We start from the raw sequence: 15,928 nt of genomic DNA, 5'->3' as shown, positions 1-15,928 counted from the left end.
CATGATTCCAAGCAATTAATTGGGTGAAGATGGTGAAGTTAAGAAAAAAAGAGAAATTTGGTGAGCCAGAGATTCTGTTCAATGTTTGGTTTGTAGCCAACAGAAAATTAAATGTAGCCTAGCAATCAACTATCCCTCAAACACAAACTCATGATGTGGCATCACTTTATTATTTATTATTTTTTTTTTTTTAACTCACATTGTTTGCACATATAACTAATATATAGCACACAAATATTTAGACATGAAATATGATTAACCCAACAGAAAACTGAAAAATAAAGTTAAATATCCATTTTTGTCTATCAAGCCCTGCTTATAGCAATGCCTTTGTATGTAAAAATCAATTCACGCCCCTTGGTGGATGACCTTGCATTTTGAGCTTGTCAGCTCCCATATAGCTGGAAGGAGGAATTTCCTTCCATTAGCACCATACGCATTATAACTAGCCTTGCTGATTTTATCCACCATCAAATTTCCAGGATACCCTGAATAAGCTCCTTCACCAAATATCCCTGGACATGCTGTGACAGCCTCCAATGGAGCCAAGGGGTCACCTTGAAAATACCCATTTTTGAAAGGATTAGTTGTAGCTCCCGCAATAATTGTTGCAATGTTCATGACCATTCCATCAGCCCCAACACCATTAGGTGCAACGAGGGCTTGCTGGCCTGGTGGACCGTAAGCTGGAAGTGAATAAGGCCATGCACATAATCCAGGGCACTGCACCAGAGGGTTTCCTACATGTGCATAAACTAACCTAGTACGCTTTGTAGACAACACTATGTTATCGTGAAAACCACATGATCCCATGCAAAATCGTTCTACAATCACATCTCTAGAAGTTAAAACCAAGTATATTCCATTTGAATCAAATGGTAATACTTTGGTCTCTATCTTGTGTTTGACATAGTTTGCTATTTGGGCACGCTTAATATTCTTACCTAAAGAATATATGTCACCAATTTGTTTAACAAGTCTAACAGTGCTGGAAACTGAGTTCCCAGACTTGTCCTTGTATGTCTGGATTGTTTTCCACCATGTTGCCACAGTGGGTTCTTGATGGGGTACTAGACCCTTAGAAGGATTAAAGGAAGCAAAGAAATCGGTTATGGAGCTTCTGTCATTTCGAGAAAAGGCACCATACCATATGAGGTAGATGTTGATGCTATTTGGTTTGGTCAAGAGGGGGCCTCCATGGTACTTGATTTCATTGAACGTGGTGGCTAAAGAAGGTTGGGTTTGGCTTTGGCTTTGGCTCAATCCTTGTGACCTTGGAGCTAAAGCCAAAGCAAATATGAGGGGGAAGAGCATAGACTTCAAAAACATGATGACCATGCTTAGTTTAAGATGTTTGAAATGATGATGAGTATGATTGCAATAAGCCTAAAAAGGGTCCATTTTATAGATGGAACTAGGCCCTACTTCTGCAGTTACCAAATTCTGAGTTTAATAATGCATTATTGTTATAAACTTATAGGATTATGATGATATGATCCCGTGTAAAATATCATGTTCATTCAAAATAGATATATTTCATACTTACTATAAATTCAATTGCTATTTTGTCATGTCATTATTTTAAATAGAAAAAATGTAAAATCTTAAGCATAAAATGAACTCTCTTTATTATAAGTAAAATAAAGAGGAACATATTAGTTTCTTTTAGTAACTACACATACTAATTTTTTGCTACCAAATTTAAAAGACAGGCTTATTCCTACTTTCACATAAATTAGTTAATTAATTTATTTGCCTACTAATCACAACCTTTCAAATCAAAATTATCAAATGGGACAAATAATTCCATCTATAATCTTTTAATCAGACTATTGGCAATCTGCTATTGGCCTTAGTAGGTAGTTGATACAGGACATAGCAATTATTATGTTTCTCCAAACTGTTTTTTAATACTGCTAATAATGAATATCAATTTTAAAGTTTAGCGGTTGTTTGAAGATTAGAAACAGTACGTTATCTATAAATCTGATTGTACAAAGATTTTTCAAATGCTAGTTTTAATTATGCTCAATAATAGGCTGATATTTTGTCATAAGAGGAGTTAGGACATCACTTCAACACTAGTATATGATTGATGATTCTATACAACTTTCTCGGACTCTAATGCAGTATAATTGTAGCGGGGTTATATCTTCTGGTTGTGGGTTTGTAACACTAACCTCATGGCCAGGGACGTAGCTACCTTTGGACTTGGGGGGGGGGGGGGGGGGGGTGGGGTGGGGAGGAGGAGGAGGGGAGAGATGGCCCCCCAATTTTTTAAAAATATATTATTATATATATGTGTATTAATTTTAGCAATTTTGTTTTATAAAATTACATTTTTTCCTTAAAATAATATCATTAATTCTTTTAAGAGTAATGCTATACTCACAAAACAAACTGTTTTGGTAGCAAATTTTTATTGATTCGCACATGAGCCTACCACTCACATCATTTTTTTACTTATTAGTATCCACTTATCACATCAATAGTTTATAAAAAAGTTTGTAGCGCTAGAATTTTCCTCATTTTAGTGACTATAAAAAATTTTATAGATCTAAAATTTAAAACAAAATATACAAGCCCAAAAGAAATAGCTCAACAACAAAAATTACAAATAGTAAATCTAAAAAAAAAAAATTAAGCTCAATTAACCAATTTTATTTAAAATAAACAACCTAGCCCTTTAAAAAATCCTAAAAAAAGATAATTTTGTTCTTACCAACACACAAAAAAAAAAAAAAAATAGTAGTTAAGTAATAACAAAGTCAAATGTTGAAATCGCTGCACACAGCCAACAATAAAGCTGCCCTCTTAACTCAAAGTTCTGGCTTTGTCCCTGCTTATGGCAATGCAATATTAACATTTGGGTTGGTCTACTTTGGCTTAGTGTTGTTAGGCCAAACATTTAATTTAGTAACAGTGCATGTGTCAACACTAGATGTACCAAAGTATTAAGTTATATTAGCATGTAACTCATGCAAACACATAGATAATTAGATACATTAAAATTAAACACAATTTTTATTATAAAAATATAAAAAATTAGTCAAATTATTAATAAAAAAAATAGCATATAACACATGCATACATATGGATACATTTAAAATTAAACACAATTTAAATCATAAAAATATAAATAATTAGTCAAATTATTTTTTTAAAAGTAAACATAATTACTTATATTAAAATTCTAACCCAAATTTAATACTGCTTATGATTTTTTTCTTCTAATTTTTAATAAAATAGAATGTGAGATAATCTTTGTTGTGTGATGATTTTTATTGAATATATGTGATTAGTTTTTTTATTGAGTATATGTGATTTTTTAAGTATTTTACACTCATTAACTTACTTAGCACAAAGATTAAAAAACTTAAGTGGATAATTAAGATGTGACCTTACATAAATTTAGACATATGAAGCAAAATTGAATTCTAATTTTAAATTATAATTGAATTTTCTCTAAATTTTACCTATATATATATACCTATATATATATATATATAATGGCATATTACTAATAAGTTAACAATAAAATGAAGTCCTTAAGTGATAAAAGTGTTATTGATTCTCAAAAACTATAAAAGTTTTATCATATTATTGATTATTTTGAATAGCAAGGTTATTTGGAGCCGGTTCATTTAAATAAGAGCACATGTATAAAGACAAGATTAACTATCAAAGCCTCATATATAAATAGAGAAAAATATTCTCACACAGGGCGCAAACATGGAAACACCAAAACCTAGCAAAATGACTCTCTCTTTGTATCAGATTTATCAAGTAGGCTTGTAACTTAATGCCTGAAAGTGCGTCAATAGGCTTTGTAATTTAGACATTGTAATTTAGGCTTGATAATAAAAATACTTTTCCTTGTTCTCATCGTTAACTTGTGCATTTCATATAGAAGTCCTATTAAGTTAGGTTGTACCGAACTTATTTCCTTTCTCGCGAAGTCAAAACCACCTCAAGCGACTGAAATCTGGTTTGTGCTCAATCAAGTATTTGGCCAGTTTGGAGCGTTCAATCTATTATTGCTGCCTAAACCGTGAAGTTTATCTGCATGAAACTGATCAATACCAACCCCATCTGCATGATGATAGGAAATCGTTTGATTGTATTGATGCCACCATGCCGTGTGAAATGCTTATTGAACTCGACAAATTGTGTGGGCTCCATATTATAAATGAATGGGATAACTACAGTTATAGCCCACGATTATCAAGCAAATTAATTAAGTTCAACATCAAGTATAGGTTCTAGGAACCTGACTAGTTGTTGCATATATTGTGTGGAAAGGATAGAGATTACTTGTAACAACTGTGTTTGTTTATTCAAACAGTCAGTGCACGTTTGGATTGCACTGAAAAGGAAAGTAGACGCGCTTCTTTATGTTTGAGTTTTATGTATTGTTTATGAGACTTGTAAGTACTTTTTTCAGTAAAAATAACTTTAAAATTGAGTCTCACGGCACTATTTTTACATTTAAAATTATATGACACTGCACCAACCGATGGTGTTTGGCTTTCAAATTGATTTCGATTGGCCGACATGAGAATTTCCTTCCATAGTCCTGCAGATATATGAAGATGACTGTTCCTCTATCACTTTCTGACAATAATTTTGTCACTGGCATTGGTTATGACTTGACATCTACTCTTTGTTTGATTATTGGTGGTCAAAGGTATCACATATTGCTAGTTAGGGATCAATCAGTGACTGAAAAGGGTAGGACATCTTTTGGCTAGGACTCTCTTTAGCTCGACTTGTCACTAGAGAAACTAGAAATTGTTGGAAAAATTAATTTGGTAGAGTTCCAATTGTCCATTATGTTACCCAACTTTTAGAGATGTTTGGGTTTACCGTTAACGTCATTTTCTCATCTCATCCATAATTTGTTATGAAATATTTATAAATAAAAACTAGTATATAATTTCATGCAAACGTATTGATGCATTTAAAATTAAATAAAATTTTTATTATAAAAATATAAATAATTAGTCAAATTAATTTTTCAAAAGCATATAACACATGCATTTATGCATACATATAAATATATTTAAAATTAAATACAATTTTTATCATAAAATATAGATAATTAGTCAAATTATTATTTTTTAAGTAAACGTAATTAGACACATATTAAAATTCTTATCTAAATTTAATACTACATCATTTTTTTTTTCTAATTTTTAATAAGATAGAACGTGTAGTGATTTTTATTATGTGGTGATTTTTATTTTATTTATTTTTTAAGAAACATGTGATTTTTATTGAGTAAATGTAATTGTTTTTATTTATTTATAATTTTATAGTTTATTAATATTAGATTTTTAGTATTTTTCACTCATTAACTCAATTGACACAAAGATTAAAAAACTTAAGTAGACACATGGCACAAGCTTAAGCGAATAATTATGGTGCAGTTCCCACATAAATTTAGTCGCATGGCACAAAATTGGATTATAATTTCAAAACTGCTATGCAACACAAAACTGCTAAAGCCTTGCAACCAGTTTCACTCTCCTTTGATTAGTATACTTGAATTATTGTCCTGATTAGTATGCTCTGTAATTTACAGTTGCCACTTATTGTGGATTCTCTGTGAAAATCATATCAGAACACTGGATTTGATAATCAAGTAGAACACTAAGGGGTTGTACTAAAAGTGTCAAAGGGGTTGTACTAATGCAACACAAAACTGCTATACAACTCAAAATTGCTATGCAACACAAAACTGCTAAAGCCTTGCAACCAGTTTCACTCTCCTTTGATTAGTATTCTTGAATTATTGTCCTGATTAGTATGCTCTGTGATTTACAGTTGCCACTTATTGTGGATCCTCTGTGAAAATCACATCAGAACACTGGATTTGATAATCAAGTAGAACACTAAGGGGTTGTACTAAAAGTGTTAAAGAATTATTTTTCCTGAGTCATCTAGTGGATGTGAGTCTAGGAGTGGCGTTTTAGTCCTGTCAGACCTTAGAAAAACAGTTCTTCATTTTAGAAACTATCATGGCTAGTTCATCATCCTCAGCAGTCACATCCTCAGCAGTCACAGATACCATTACCACTTCTTGTGATCTTTCCCTTCGTAAATCTACTGCAAATAGATTAGACTATTTATACGAAATATCCCATGTCCCTGAAGATAGTAAAATACCTATTACAGATTTCCCTATTGTAAATCCTTATACTGTGTTTGATAAACTTCAAAAAACCTTCAAAAAATCCATAAAAAAGTTTCTAGGTCCTTCTCATCCTTCTAGTGTAAAAGAATATGTCCAAGCCTCAAAGTTCGACCAGTTCAATATTCCAACTAGTGAAAAAGAAAACTTTATCACCCTTGCCCTTCCCAGAGAGTTTGTCATTCCATGGCAAAGACAAGGTTATACTCACCTCCATTTTGGTGCAGTAAGACTCGCACTCACTTTTCATGGCAGAAAAGGACTCCTTATAGCTTCTAGAATTGCTCTTCTTGATTCTAGATTTTTGGAATACCACAATGCAGTTATAGGAACTATCCAAACCACACTCAATGCGGAAACAGTCTTTGTCACCCTTTTCCCCAATTTCAACATGTCTCTCAAAGACCCTCACCTTTGTGATGCTCTTAAAGTCCAAATCCAGATTGCAGGAGCTTCTCAAGTGCATGATACTTTTGCAGCTACACTTCAATATCAGCTTGCCTACAGACTCCAAAACCATGCTTTTGACATAGCTATACCAGAGATAGCCCAGTCCAATGATGCTCTTTTGATTCAAGTTGATCCAGGCATGACACCTATGTGCACATTTGTTCCAGGACAATTGAACAAAGATCAGATGAAAAAGCTCTTTCCAGAGTCATGGATCACAAAATATGAGACTCTTCATCAGGCATCTCAGCCAATCCAGTCCAACACTTCTTTCTTCATCAGAAACCAGAATGGTGATGTTGAAGTTAGGTTTGTCCTTTCGAAGATTCTTGATAATCAACAAAAGTGACAGCCACACCAGAAAAGGAAGAAGTTACAGTCTTTCCTACAGCTTATATATATATATATATATATATAGATGACTTACAAATTTGAATTCTTTTTAGTTATATGATTATGTTTTTTAGGGTTTATTATATTGGATTCGTCGTTTTCTATACTAAATTAATTAATTTGACACAAAAATTTAAAAATTTAGATTAGATGGGACGCGTGGCGCAAAATTAAACTCTAATTGAAATTCATTTTTTACACTAAATTAATTCACTTGGCACAAAATTCTAAAATTTAGATTAGATGAGACATATGATACAAAATTATACTCTAATTAAATTCCAATTTGAAGCTTAATTGAATTTTCTCTTTGCTTTACCTATTATATATATATATATATATATAGATTATCATGACATTAGACTTATTGTTTTATTTATTTATTTTTCTTATTGGGCTCTCCCTCCATGGTTGGGTTTTAGAATCTGATAATAATAATGCTATATACACAACAATTTAGTTGAAAATTTTTTATTAATTTTTATTTTCTCTTACTAATAACATTACTTTTTTTATTTACTAATAACAACTTGCCACCTCAATAGTTGTCAATTTTTATTTTTTATTTTTTTTTTTATTATTATTATTATTTTTTTTTACTTTTTGGTAATCCTAGACTTATTGATGGGGTAATTCTTGAGTTCAAACCTTTGGGTTAAGGTTTAGGTTATGACTTAACTCTAGGGTCATAAACGAGCTAAGCTTTATTGAGAAGTGAATGTTTAAGCTCAGCTCAATAACAATAGTAAAATATTAAAACGTAGTTTAAGCTCAAACTAAGCTTACAAATAATGTTTAAGTTCAAGCGCGAACTAGTTAAAAAGTCTAAAAGCTTGAACTCGACTTAGCTTTACTTGATTAATTAGTCCATATAAACTTGAGCTCAATATCAAGTTTTTGAGTTTAGGATCTAACATAAGTTCATTATCAAGCCTATGTTTTTGCTAAGACTTTAATTAATTGGAAGCTGGGATCATTCTTCCAACGTCTATGTTTTTGCAGCCTTTCGCCGTTGAACCTCCGATGTCTCCCAACCGTTGTCCTTAGGTTCTGGACCTGCAGCCGTCACCGTTGAGGAGTCCCACACCACAAAGACCACTACTCTTCTCATCACCGACTCTAAAATTACTCCGATTAATTTTCTGCAGGTACCATTGAGATCGTCTTGCGCCAATCTACACACTTGTGGAAGTCCAGTAGCCAACGAAGTCCACAGACGCTTGCACGCGCCGCAAGAGTAATTTGCGTCAAAAGCCACGCGCCTCCACGCGCCGTTGCTTATCTCGGTTGTATTGCCACGTGCCTTCATGCGCCACCACTGTTGGTCACGCGCCCTCACGCGCTCTCATGTGCCTTCACGCGCCAACACCAGCCTGTTGACTTCATCGCTGACGTCATTATGCCACGTCAGCCCTAATTGCTCATGCTGACATCAGCCTTAAGCGCCACGTCATCTTGCTGAAGTCATCACCTTTGACCGAGTGGACCGTTGACTTTGACCGGACCGTTGACCGGGCGTTGACTTTGATTGTTGACTTTTTCTCAGAGTTGACTTTTTGCAGTCTAGGTTCTCCTTACTCATTTTTTTGCATAGATTTCATTTTTGCAGTCTATTTTTGTATATTGTGTTTCTAAATGGATAAAAAAGATGTTTTTCTTCCTCGCCCCATCAATACTGTATTGGAAGAGAATAAGAATTACTTATCTTGGTCTCAAGCTATGCGCAGTTTTCTTAAGGGTCGCATGCTCTGGCATTATTGTACTGGTGCAATCACTATTCCTGTGAAGGGGGCAAGTGAAGAAGATACTGCCTTCCTCAGTCGCATGATTGAATGGGATAGTCACAATCATATGATCCTCACATAGATTCGAAACACTTCTATTCCCTCCATCTCCAATCTGTTGGGCAGCTTTGATGATGCAAAATCAGCATGGGAAATATTGGCCAAAAGATACTCCACTACTCACGGATCCATGAAATATCAGTTAGTGGTTGAATTGCATCAACTCAGGCAAGAACCAGGGCAATCCATCAATGACTACTATGATCAGCTTCACTTCATTTGGGACCAAATTAACCTTTCTGACCCAACTTGGGCATGCTCAAAAGATGCTCAACAATATGCTGCTGTTAGAGATGAATTTCGTCTCTATGAGTTCCTGATGTCACTTCACAAGGACTATGAGCCCATTCGAGGTTAGCTTTATAATCGTAGTCCTCCTCCTTCTCTTGATACTGCTGTGAACGAGTTAGTAAGAGACGAAGCTCGCCTTGCAACTCTTCAAGTCCAGAATAAGTTTAATGTTCTGGCTCTTACTCCTTCTGCTCCACCCATAGAGTAACCTCAGCGATCAGGTGATCCTTCTGGCTCTAGCCATCGTCGCAAGCAGAACAATAAAAAGATCTGCAACTATTGCAAGCGTCCTGGCCACACTATTGAGACTTGTTACCGTCGCAACAAATTTACTGCTGCAGTTGCTAATACTGAGTCTACTCCGCCAATGCCTCCATTTCAGCTGAGTCCCAGTCTTCTGGATCCACTATCAACCTCTCACCCACTGAATTACAGGAGATCATAGCTCAGGCTGTTCGTATGGCTGGTAATGCATCTCTTTTCACTGCTCTCTCAGTTTTACCCGATAAGTCTCAAACTTGGCTTTTTGATTTTGCCTATTGCAATCACGTAATACCTCACTCGTCCTTATTCTCCAAACTTGACCTTGCACCACATCCTCTAAATATTCATATAGCTGATGGTTCCACCATGCATGGGAATAGTCTATGTTTTGTTTCGACCTCCAACATCTTTGTTCCTAGGGTCTTCCATGTACCTGACCTATTTTTATAATTTGTGCTCTATGGGATAATTAGCTGAACTAGGATATCGCCTTATTTTTTACTATTCTGGGTGCATTGTGCAGGATTCGAGGACGGGACAAGAGCTTGGGACCGGTCCTAGAGTTGGGCGTATGTTTCCTGTAGACAATCTTCATCTTCCACCTGTTGCTCCAGTGTCTATTGCTGCTGCTGCTGCTGCTGCGGTTTCTTCCTTACCTTCTCTTGCACTTTGGCATTCTTGTCTTGGTCATGCACCCTCTTCTCGGGTACAACAGTTAGCCTTTGAGGGTCTGTTAGGCTCTATGTCTAAAGACCATTTTGATTGTACTTTATGCCAGTTAGGAAAACAACCAGCTTTACCTTTTAATAATAGTGATTCTATTTCTAATAGCATTTTTGAGTTAATTCATTCTGATGTTTGGGGACCTTCTCCTGTTGCTAGTATTGGTGGATTTCGATATTTTGTTGTTTTTATTAATGATTATTCTCGTTATAGTTGGATATTTCCTATGAAATCTAGTTCTGAAATTTTGCCAATATACAGTAACTTTGCAAAAATGGTTGAAACACAATTTTCCAAATGTATCAAAATTTTTCGATCTGATAATGCTCTTGAATATACTCAATATGCTTTCAAGCTCTGTTACACTCCTATGGCACTGTACATCATCTAACTTGTCCAGGTACCTCTCAGCAAAATGGTCGAGCTGAACGAAAACTCCGTCACATTCTTGACACTGTTCGTGCTCTTCTTCTTTCTGCCAAAGTTCCTCCTCCATTTTGGGGTGAAGCTGCTCTTCATGTTGCTCATGCCATTAATCGCATTCCAAGCACTATTATCCATAATCAAACTCCGTATGAGCGCCTCTTTGGGTCACCCCCTGACTATTATCACCTTCGCTTCTTCGGATCTGTTTGTTTCGTTCTTCTTCAACCTCATGAGCACAACAAACTTGAGCCTCGGTCTAGACTTTGTTGTTTCCTTGGTTATGGCAAAACACAAAAGGGGTATCGGTGTTATAATCCTGTGTCTCATCGTCTTCGTGTTTCTCGTAATGTTGTCTTCTGGGAACACCACTTGTTTGTTGAACTCTCTCACTTTCATTCTTCCCTAACTACCTCTTTTGTTTTAGAAGTTTTTCCAGACGAGTCTTATGTTCCTTTTTTAAATACTTTTGATCCTCCTTTGGATTTTGCTATCCAACCTCTAGATATTTTTGATATTCCTTCTCGACAGGTTGAAGATGAATAGATTGATGACGAGCTATCCCAACTTGAGCATGGGTCCCCTGTTCTTGCTCCTGCTCCTGCTCCACCTGAAGATCCTCCACAAGACATTCCACCTCCACAAGACATTCCACCTCGCCACTCAACCCGGGTAAGATCCATTCCGACACATTTACTTGATTATCATTGTTACACTGTCCTTGCTACACTCCACGAGCCTCAGACCTATCGTGAGGCCTCCACTGACCCTTTATGGCAGATTGGAATGAAAGAGAAACTTGATGCATTAACCAAAAACCATACTTGGGATCTAGTTACTCTCTCTCCTAGACAGTCTATAGTTGGTTGTAAGTGGATCTACAAGATTAAGACTCGCTCTGATGGGTCCATTGAACGCTATAAGGCTCTTCTTGTTGCAAAAGGTTTTACACAGGAGTATGAGATTGATTATGAAGAGACTTTTGCTCCAGTTGCTCGCATCTCATCTGTTCGTACCCTTTTGGCTGTTGCTGCTGCTAGAAAATGGGATCTTCTTCAGATGGATGTTAAAAATGCCTTCCTTAATAGGGATTTGAGTGAAGAAGTTTACATGCAACCTCCTCCAGGTCTTTCTGTTGAATCAAACAAGGTTTGTCGCCTTCGATGTGCATTGTATGGTCTTAAATAAGCTCCACGAGCTTGGTTTGTAAAGTTCAGTTCTACCATCTTTCGCTTGGGTTACACTACCAGTCCTTATGATGCTGCCTTATTTCTTCGTCGCACTGATAAATGCACCATTTTACTTCTCCTCTATGTGGATGATATGATCATAACTAGTGATTACCTTAGTGGCATACAAGAACTCAAGGATTTTCTCAATCAGCAGTTTGAGATGAAAGATCTTGGACACCATAACTATTTCTTGGGTCTTGAAATCACTCATTCCACAGATGGTCTTTATATTACTCAAGCCAAGTATGCTTCTGACATTTTGTCTTGACTTGGACTCACTGACAGTAAGACTGTTGACACTCCAGTTGAGCTTAATGCGCATCTGACTCTCTTGGGGGAGAAACCATTGTCTAATCCTTCTCTTTACAGACGATTGGTTGGCAGTCTAGTTTATCTCACAGTTACTCGTCTAGACATTTCCTATGCTGTTCATCAGGTCAGCCAGTATTTGTCTGCTCCACGATCGACTCATTATGCTGATGTTTTGTACATTCTTCGATACTTGAAGGGCACTCTCTTCCATGGCTTTTTCTACTCAGCTCAGTCTCCTCTTGTACTCCGTGCACTCTCTGATGCTGATTAGGCAGGAGATCCTACTGATCGCAGGTCCATTACTGGCTATTGTTTTCTCCTTGGCTCTTCCTTGATTTCTTGGCGAAGTAAGAAACAAACCTTTGTGGCCCGCTCCAGTACTAAAGTAGAATATCGTCCCCTTGCTGATACAACACCTGAGCTCCTTTGGCTACGATGGCTTCTTAAGGACGTAGGTGTGTCTACGTCCTCTGCTACTCCTCTTTATTGTGATAATCAGAGTGCCATTCATATTGCTCACAATGATGTCTTCCATAAACGGACTAAACATATCGAGATTGATTATCATTTTATCCGTTATCATCTAGTTCATGGTGCTCTCAAGCTCTTCTCCGTCTCCTCCAAAGATCAACTTACAGACATCTTCACCAAGTCACATCCTAAGGGACGCCTTCGTGATTTAGTTGACAACCTCAAGCTGGTCTCACATCCACCTTGAGGTTGAGGGTGGTTGTTAACGTGTATAGTACTATGGGCTTTAGGCCCAACTAGATTACTTGTATAACACACATTCTTGTACTACTCTCTTACTTGTACTGCACTCATATGCCTCATATATAAAGACACTCATGTATATTGTTTCAGTGAGAAATACAATACAATTATTCAGTATTTCTAACATAAATAAAGTAGCACTTTATAGTTTATGCACAGATAATTTTAAGAAATACTTAGCTCTAGCCTCTACATGCCCCTATGAGGTGTCATTTCGTTTGGAGACGATTGAGTGGACTTCCAAATGATGGGATGGGGATGCTTCTTAGTTTTTTTTTTTTGTTGGTGTGTTTCATTCTTCTATATAGGCTTACTATTATGACTATGCTCATAAAGATAGTAGCATAAGTTAACTATGGTTTATTAGTTATGTTTGATACATAGTTAAAAATCTTACTATACTATTGTTGGTTACAGAAGCCTAATTTTAGGTTTTTTCATATGTTGTGTATGCTTCTTTTGTCATGTTACAAGAAAATTTATTGGTTTTTTTGTTGCAATAATCATTGCAACGAATTTTTTTGTTGTGAAACCTTATAGTAACAAATTTTTTTGTTGCAATGACTTATTGCAATGAAAGTTTTTGTTACGATAGAGCTTGATGAATTGAGTGACCAACCTGTTGCAATAATTTATTGCAATGATTTATTTTATTGATATAACCTAATTTAAAAATATTAAAAATCAAATTTTATTGCAATAGTGTGAAATGAAATTAGTTTTTTTTTTTTTGCAGAGATTCTAACATGAATGATGCTGTTATTTTGCGTCTTTCTGAGTTTGAGCCTAGGATACTTAGCGCTTGGCGTTATTATTAAGATACTACATTGGTTGTCATGACTTGTGTTTTTGCGCTCATTACATTCATGGTTTACGTGGCATTACAATATTGACATATTAGGATTGGAGATTCCGTTGACCTTCCTTGCATTCCTAAGGGGATCCTTACGATTGTGTTTCACGATATGTCTCATGTTCCCTATTACATGGAAAAATGTTGTATTTGTCTGTTTTACTTTGTTGATGGAGATGAGTTGTCGAGTCTTCCACCATGCAAGTACATATTCCACTGCAGTTGCATTGCACCATACTTGGCTCCTATATAGGCTTACTATTATGACTATGCTTATACATATAGTAGCATAAGTTAACTATAATTTATAAATAATGTTTGACACATAGTTTAAAACCTTACTATACTATTGTTGGTTATAGAAGCCTAATTTTAGGTTTTGTCATGTGTTGTGTATGCTTCTTACGTCATGTTACAAGAAAATTTATTGATTTTTTTTGTTGCAATAATGATTGCAACGATTTTTTTTGTTGCGATACCTTATTGTAACAAATTTTTTTTGTTGCGATGGAGTTTGATGAATTGGGTGACCAACCTGTTGCAATAAATTATTGCAACGACTTATTTTGTTGCTATAACCTAATTTTAAAATTATTAAAAATCAAATTTTATTGCAATAGTGTGAAATGATTTTTTTTTTTTATTGTAGAGATTCTAACATGAATGATGCCGTTATTTTGCATCCTTCTGAGTTTGAGCCTAGAATACTTAGCGCTTGGCGTTATTATGAAGATACTATATTCGTTGTCGGCTTGTGTTTTTGCGCTCATTAGGTTAATGGTCTACGTGGCATACCAATATCGGCCTAGGATTGGAGATTCAGTTGACCTTCCTCGCATTCCTAAGGGGATCTCTACGATCGTGTTTCACGATATGTCTCATGTTCCCTATTACATGGAAAAGTGTTGTATTTGTTTGTTTTACTTTGTTGATGGAGATGAGTTGTCGAGTCTTCCACCATGCAAGTACATGTTCTACTACAGTTGCATTGCACCATACTTGGCTCCTATATAGGCTCACTATTATGACTATGCTTATACATATAGTAGCATAAGTTAACTATGATTTATAAATTATGTTTGATACATAGTTTAAAACCTTACAATACTATTGTTGGTTACAGAAGCCTAATTTTAGGTTTGTTCATGTGTTGTGTATGCTTCTTCTGTTATGTTACAAGAAAAAATATTGAATTTTTTGTTGCAATAATCATTGCAATGAATTTTTTTGTTGGGATATCTTATTGTAACAAATTTTTTTGTTGCGACAACTTATTACAACGAAAGTTTTGTTATGATAGAGCTTGAAGAATTGGGTGATCCAATCCCAAAAGCCCTCTATGGCCAACTTGTTGCAACAAAATTTATGTTGCAATAAATTATTGCAACGATTTATTTTGTTGCTATAGCCTAATTTTAAAATTATTAAAAATCAGACTTAATTGTAACAGTGCGAAACGAAATTAATATTATTTTTGTAGAGATTCTGACATGAATGATGCCATTAATTTGCATCCTTTTGAGTTTGAGCCTAGAATACTTAGTGTTTGGTGTTATTATCACGATACTACATTAGTTGTCATGGCTTGTGTTTTTGCATTCATTACATTGATGGTCTACGTGGCATACTAGTATTGACCTATTAGGATTAATACGTGAAACACAATGAAAGTTGTTAGAAAATAATACTTCCTTTTGTTATTATTGTGATTTGTGATGAAAAAAAGAAAATAAAAAAAGTCTTATGAAAACTTTCTTGAATGGTGCAGACTTTTTTTTTTCTTTGAGTTTAAAATTTGGGTAAATTGCAAATTACACCTCTAAAATTTGGGAGTGTTTGAAAAATCCAAATACTCCTAAAATTTAAGGGGTAAAATCCAAATTCTGAAACGTTAAGATGTAAAATCCAAACGTTTACCTTTACTAGTGTCACAGGGTCAATTTTTCACTCATATTTTTCTGCCTGTGATGACCCTAAGTCCCTGACTTAGTCTCAGCCAACACCACACACTCATTGCAATAACACTTAGAACAGATTATATAGGGATGTTTAAACACAGAGCACACACAATATTTACAGAGAACCCACCCTCAACCTTTATTACTTAATCTCAAGTACAAAGGAAACCCTTTTACAAACCTAGAAAATTACACAGAATTTTTCCAAGGCCAAATAC

At 35.2% G+C, this 15,928-nt stretch overlaps 1 protein-coding gene across 1 annotated transcript; it reads right to left on the bottom strand.

The window, feature by feature from the left end:
* Positions 1 to 130: 130 nt before the first annotated feature.
* Positions 131 to 1,384, bottom strand: LOC142613789 (protein EXORDIUM-like 2). Its single transcript, XM_075786291.1, has one exon. The coding sequence runs from the start codon at positions 1,336 to 1,338 to the stop codon at positions 349 to 351; it is 990 nt and encodes a 329-aa protein (XP_075642406.1). The 5' UTR covers positions 1,339 to 1,384; the 3' UTR covers positions 131 to 348.
* Between the last annotated feature and the right edge of the window lie 14,544 nt (positions 1,385 to 15,928).

Source organism: Castanea sativa, chromosome 10 (assembly GCF_040712315.1).
Source record: "Castanea sativa cultivar Marrone di Chiusa Pesio chromosome 10, ASM4071231v1".
Classification (NCBI taxonomy): Eukaryota; Viridiplantae; Streptophyta; class Magnoliopsida; order Fagales; family Fagaceae; genus Castanea; species Castanea sativa.
The sequence above is the reverse complement of the archived record's forward strand: the minus strand, read 5'-3'. Positions and strand labels throughout refer to the sequence as shown.

What these genes read in the sequence shown, in the direction of transcription:
- LOC142613789 (XM_075786291.1), bottom strand. Translation starts at nt 1,338, where the DNA reads ATGGTCATCATGTTTTTGAAGTCTATGCTCTTCCCCCTCATATTTGCT.